General features: G+C 40.7%; 1 protein-coding gene across 2 annotated transcripts in view; it reads right to left on the bottom strand.

Annotated features, from left to right (window-relative positions):
• The window catches only part of myo10 (myosin X), a 78,730-nt gene extending 74,164 nt beyond the window's left edge, over nucleotides 1-4,566 (bottom strand). For both annotated transcript variants that reach the window (XM_036563532.1, XM_036563531.1), the window contains exon 1: nucleotides 4,203-4,566. In XM_036563532.1, the coding sequence (XP_036419425.1) occupies nucleotides 4,203-4,223 (21 nt within the window). In that variant the 5' untranslated portion in view covers nucleotides 4,224-4,566. The remainder of the gene's footprint in view (nucleotides 1-4,202) is intronic.
• Between the last annotated feature and the right edge of the window lie 2,158 nt (nucleotides 4,567-6,724).

Genomic DNA, 6,724 nt, shown 5'->3' on the forward strand with positions numbered 1-6,724 from the left:
TTACCTGACTTTTACTCGACAATATCACCCTCTCATAATTACACAAACTGTTGTTCAAAAACAATAAACTCAAAATGGGCTGTTTGCAGCTTAGTTTGCATTTTACTTTACTAAATAGTCTGTCACAAATAGTGACACGGCCAAAAAACGGCCATCTTATTGATAAGCACTGCTCAGGCTGCTCCTCCCCTTTTGGAGCTGCATCAGCCAGGATCCTGGGTCAGCCACTGTGTTTACATTTAACCCGATCTCAGCTGTCAATCAAACCAATCCTGCCTTCTGATTGGCCGCCTTGCAAGTAGCCATGCCCTGACAGGTAGAGGAGAGTTGCTCGCGTGTAACGGTTGGAGAGACACATTAACCTCGCTGACACTGCTGACTAAGCTGTGTGCCACACACACATACACACACACGCACGCACGCACACACTCACATTTCAAATAATACAGGCACCCACACGTAACTCACACAGTTGCACAAGTGCAAACAGACGCACAGACATACCGGTCGACCTTCAGGTAGACACACACCTGTTGAAATACACTCAAACACACCTGCTAAAGGCGGAACTAGTGTTTATTTCTGATAAGTGACTTATTATTGTAGATTATATTCCCGTATACTACACAAACAAACACTTTTGTTGGATCTGTCAGGACTTTTTTCTCTTACTGTTTTGCTCTTGCATATAAGGGAAAGCAGGGTTGTTTGGCACAGTTTTCACTCTCTGCCGTATGTCCTAAGCCTCCATACACTAGCAGCAAATGCAAGCTGAACATCTTAGCTGAAAAACCAGACACATACAATGTCAGAAAATGGTTCTTGGAATTAGTGTATTCATGATTAAATTCATGCCAACCTGCCCCGACATGGGGTTGGTTTGCATGTGTCATGGGGTGGTTGACACAACGTTAATACTAATAACAAGGGGAAGAATCAATGCTTTTTATATATAGTGCCTTCTCCAAGAGTTTGAATCACTTTCCACACACCCATTAAAATACATGTAAAGTAGAAACAAATGTGGACATGTGTAATTAAAAGCAATTACAGGCAAAGATTAATCACGTCTACACTGAAATGCAGCGTGAGAAGAACTTGCTGTCGCCTCGGACCGAACAATTCTCGTTCTCGTTTAAGGGGGATAAATGGGATAAGGGGAATGCCCGGGCCCTTTTTCTTTAAACACTGCCTTTTTGTGCTCGCCATTCGCCCTCCAGACACGCAGCAGCAGCCGGATGATATTTGACACTATAGAGCAAAAAAAAAAAAGCCTGCCTGCCATTTCACTGCCACTGATCACAGGCCAAACCAGCACGAGGCTGTTACTGGCCCAGCCTGCTCCAGGTGGGTAAGAGGTGAGCTGTAATGGAGGGAAGGAAACGGTTTTCCCAACGTCACGCCTGCGAGAATAATCGTTGGCTGCGCGAGGCAGCTTTGTTTTTTTTTATGCTCGCGTGTGACTCAAGTAGGGACGCTCGCGCTGGCAGCGTCAGCAGGAGGGAGCGGCCGCCAGCCGCAGATACTACAGACACTACTACACTGATACCCATCGCTAAACTTTCGTACCCGCTCGTCACGGACCGGCTGGAAGCTCAATAAAGCAGACATTGTAGTCCAACCACCGCGCGCACACACAGACACCGGAAAATAGCTGATTCAAATCTGCACTTCGGTTCCACTTTGCCAAACAGCATATATTACAGTACCATTTTAAAATAAGACTACCCTTATAAAGCATTCGTGAATGGTTTAAATGAGTTTATTAATGAAGTGATTATTAATTAGGCCATTAAGAGCTCAAAAGCAGTTAAAACACATAAATATAAAGCGCAACTGTGTTGTTTGCCTAATCGTGAACTCTCATTTATTTGTCTTGATGTTGACTGATCTTACTTTGTCTTTTTCATCAGTCAGCATTCAACTCTTCAGCCTCACCACATTCATATTCATCAGATATAACTGCTCACCATTGCCCTTTTTGTTAATGTAACTACTTATTAAAACTACTTATTATTCTATCTACTGATATCTACGTATTAACAGCTACTAATGCATGAGTAGTGTATCTGCCACCACATAACCATCAACAAACTCATTTTAAACCATTCATAAACACTTTATAAGGGTAGTCTTATTTTAAAGTGGTACTCATTTTACAGAAACACAGTCATTGCCTGTATGATGAAAGACAACATGTTGATGCTTTTCACTGCTGTCTGAAGAAATTTTTCAGTTTTTGACATAATTCGAAATGCCTGTTGTTGTTTACATTATGTGTAGTTTCATGATGAACTGACCAAAAGAAACAGCCCAAAAGTACTTGGAAAAAGTTTGGTTCCATTGACTTACTTTAAAAGTAAAGTATGTTTTTTCCCTTCTCCTGTTAAGTTACCATTTTGGAGATACAAGGTTTTGTTCCGACAGCAGCGTTATATTTAATTAATGAGAAGTGGGGCTCGACTGATTGCAGTATCGATTTTAGGCACTTACACACTACACATAACTAATACTGGCTAGGTTTCACAGAATCTCAGCACAAAGAGGGTTTTTAAATGGTAGAGCGAGCATCACACTGAACATTCTCTCTACAAGTTAAGATGATCCTAACACTAAGATGTTTTTGTGAAACTGGGTCAATATCAGTATGATTTTATAAGGTCAAAAATGGAAGCGGCCCCAGTATTGCCCAACTGTCTGAGATGATTGTGGGTCCTCACTTGTGTCATTTCTTAAACTTAAATAAAGAGCAGAAACTCAAAAGTTTAAAATGATGCTCATATTGTAGCACAGGGGGTGGAGCTTCCCAGAATTCTAAGTGCTGTTGTTGGTTTCTGCAAATTTACAGGGTGTTGTTTTGTGTTCAGATTATGATATAATATGCTTTAATAGCTGGTAATGTCAGTCAGTGGGATTTTCGCCAATGCAGATAAACTTGTAGGATCTGAATTTCTGCTGATGCTGTAGATCGATATATCGGTTTGGCCTTATTGTGTAGCTGATGTACATAATGGAATCAAGTAAATTAGGGGCAGTATTCCTCAGTGGAGTCTACCTCATATTGTTGGCCTACCTTTACCGTCACTTTTGGTTGGTTCAGTTGCCAGTGAATCCACAGCTGTGCTCTAATTTCCATAATAACATTCAAATGAGGTAGTGCTAGTGGAGTTAACAGGAGGCACATATGCTACAGTTTGCTGAGTGTATTGTGTGTAAAATCAGAGAGTTCAATTTCACCACTCAGCTCTTTTTCGAGGTTTCTGCTCGTGAGCACACAGCCGCCGTTTCTTTTCTAATAATAGCGAAGAGAAAGGAGAGAGGAAACGGGAGAAGAAGGTAAAGGAAATGCCAGAGAGTTCCTCTGGGACCCATGCCAAATGGAGACTGGGGAGCAAACTGTTCAGCTCCAGCAGAACCGGGTCAGTGTGTGAACACGCACACACACACTGCTGCTGCTGGTTTAAATTTACTTGATTCAAACATGCACATCAGTTCCATGTGAGTAAACGATATTACAAGAATACAACTATTGACAAAAGCACTCCTAAAAAAGATGGTTCTTCAAGGGTTCTTTAGTGAAGAGAATGGTTCTGTTTAGAACCATGAGTTCTATATAGAAGCATTTAATGCTTATATGGTACTTTGCATGGTGAAGTGGTCCTTCAGGTTGATGGAGAATGTGTTTTATATGGTTCTTTATAGAGCCTTTTTGAAAATGGTCCTGTGTGCCACCGAAAAGGGTTCTGTATTGTTGGCTTAAAATCATAACAATAGAAGAACCCTTTTTGGTGCATTTTTAAAAATGTTCTATGTAGAATCACATGCAACACATTCTCCATCCATCTCACTATACAAAGAACCACTGAAGCATTAAATGCTTCTAGACAGAACTCATGTTTCTAAATAGAACTATTTTGCTATAGAACGCTTGAAGAACCATCTTTTTACAAGTGAAGTTGAATGAAAAAGACATTGTAATATGATATATGGATTTCACTCACGTGGAACTAATGTAAGTTCTAAGCAGCTGTAGCTCACTTTCTATATGAGGGTACAAGGAAATACAGACCAGTGAGGGAAAGTGACTGATATATGAACTTGTGCGCGTTCCTTCTTGCCCCAGCCTGTCAGAACAGTTCTCCAGTTTCAGAACAGTTTCCCGCAGTTATGTTACTTATTATTATTATTTAACCAAGACTTACCTCTGTGAAAAAGTTATCCATGGTCCTTCTTACTGTCCACGACCCAGGTGGACTTCATAAGAGTCTCGCAGCCGAACGACTTCAGCGGCACTGCAGGGCATGTAAAGCTCTCACTCCATCACAGCGACTTTCCGCTCGAGCTCGCTCTCTGCTCTCCGTCTCTGCGCGAGGACGCGTCTTTGTTTCAGAAGTTACAGATGTTGAAAACTCTTACAGGCTCCGCTACAAGTCCAGAAAACAGCGCCGACTCCCGCGAGGGCTTCAATTCTGTGGAGTGCGCGCGGTAGCGGCGATCCGCGAGCTGGACGGAGACCCGACACGAGGTCACTTTTGTGTGCGCCCGTGTGACGCGCGGCGGTAAACAGCGAGCGGTCCGGCTGTCTCGAGCCAAAAGTTTACAGCGACTCCGCTGAGTCGGCTCTTCGCCTTGGCTCCGCCCCGCGCGCTGTTTGAATGAAAAAAAGATGACGATGATGAAGTCCGGGACACTCGCGCGCTCCTCCTGCTGTTTCTGCCGCGAGGTAGCGCGAGAAACGGTGAGAGGAGAGAAAAGTTCAGATGGTGACCAGGTATAAGATCTTAACTACACTCTATAAAAAGATGGTGCATCAGGGATTCTTTAGTAAAGAAAATGGTTCTATAGAGAACCATGAACATTCAAAGAACTCTTTGCATGACTAAAGGGTTTCTAGCATCATGATAGTTCCGATTGATGGAACATGTGCATGAATGTGCTATAGATGGTTCTATATAGAAACCATTTTGAAAAGGACGCTAGTTAGCATCCAAAAGGGTTCTTCTACTGACACTGTAACAACAGAAGAACCCTTCTGGGTGCTATATAGAACCCTTTACAAAAGGTTCTATATAGAACCATCTACATCAGTCCACATCAGTCCCCACAGAAAACACATTTTTTTAGGTGTACCACCATTTTACCATCATCATTACCAGAGGGGAACCCTCCAGGCCTTCTAGCAGGCCTAATGATTTCTGGTAACTAAAAAATGCATGCCTGTACTTTTTAGTTCCTTTGTATAAAAAAATCTTCCTTGAATTTATATTCAGCAAGAATTACATTACTACTCTTGTTTCATTGTTATATTTTAAAATAATACAACACTAACCAAAAAGCAGCCAAGCAAAAGTGCTAGCTTACTGTGAACAACCATTTGTCTGACTTCTAACAGCTAAAGTTGCATAAAAGCTTTTAGTTGGACAGTAGGAGATGATGAGTGGGGTGAAAGTGCTGCATTCCTCACTGACATGGAAAACAAGAAAGCAGCAAAAAGATATGAAATTCTTCAGGTGCAAAGGTATGCATGAAGCTGTCAGCTGCAGACCAGAGCTTTCATAGATCTGTAATGGACTGTTACAATTAAGCAATAGAACACGAGAGGGAGTGTGTTATCGCGAAAGATCATGTTATAGCGATAACACACAACCTTGAGTGTTCTATTGCTTTTATACAACAGTTAAATAAATAAAGTAAGAAATAAATAAATCGGGCTGTGAATGTGGCATTTAATATGTTTTAATGTTAGCGATTCCTTCCGCCAAATTACAGTTCCTTAGCAAGCAGTTCATTCTCCAGCTCCTTAAACAGACCAACTGACAGTTTTGGAATTTAGTGTAGTCTTGTAGATATCTCAAAACTATCCATTTTCTGTTTGTGTGCAAAGTAAGAAGTAAAAACGTTCAAATGGCTTGAGCATCTCCTACAGCTGTCAAAGTCGTTGCTTAGCAACCAATCAGCTTGCATGGCCGGAACTGTTGTATAAATGCAGTATAACACATGGCTCTGTCAAGTCTGGAAGAACCCAACAGTCATGAGTTTTGCAATAACATCAGCATCCAGTACTGTTTCATTGTGGAATGGAATGCAGTAAGTCTGACTGGTTGCATGAGTAACACAAAGGAAGTGGACAATACATCCTGCTTAATTGAATTGGCAGGAAATTTTAACTCACATAAAAAATAGAACTGGCTGTTGTGCATGTAAAGAAAACAAATCAAGTTTAAATTAAATAATTGACCCATTTTAAAAAATGTACTTAATGTTGAAAGAATGTGATTATCCTAAGAGTTAAATCAGCTAAAGTCAATCAAGTGAAATAAAAGAGAATGAATTTTTACAGGTCTCTTAGGATTCCTACCTGACATGACAAGACCCAAATAAAGTCTTTTGTGCTTATAATAGGATATATCCTGCATATTCAGCTAATTTGATATTAGAGGAACTTTTTGATGATTTTATGTATTTAAGTGGGATGTTTAAATTGAATCATTTTTTAGTCTGTTACCATTCGCAGTGGGAGACTGACACAGGAGACAAGATTTTATCGTCAATTAAAGTGAGTTATCGTATTCTCTGTTCTTGAATGTGGTTCAAACTGAACAGGCACTACAGTGATTACTTTAACTGTAGTGAGATAACTAACTCAAGTTAAATTACCGTTAGTAAAGTTCAATGAACCTTAGTTTAGTCTAGTCGGAAATATGAATACAGATTAAGTTTGGGC

Source organism: Colossoma macropomum, unplaced genomic scaffold (assembly GCF_904425465.1).
Source record: "Colossoma macropomum unplaced genomic scaffold, Colossoma_macropomum, whole genome shotgun sequence".
NCBI lineage: Eukaryota > Metazoa > Chordata > Actinopteri > Characiformes > Serrasalmidae > Colossoma > Colossoma macropomum.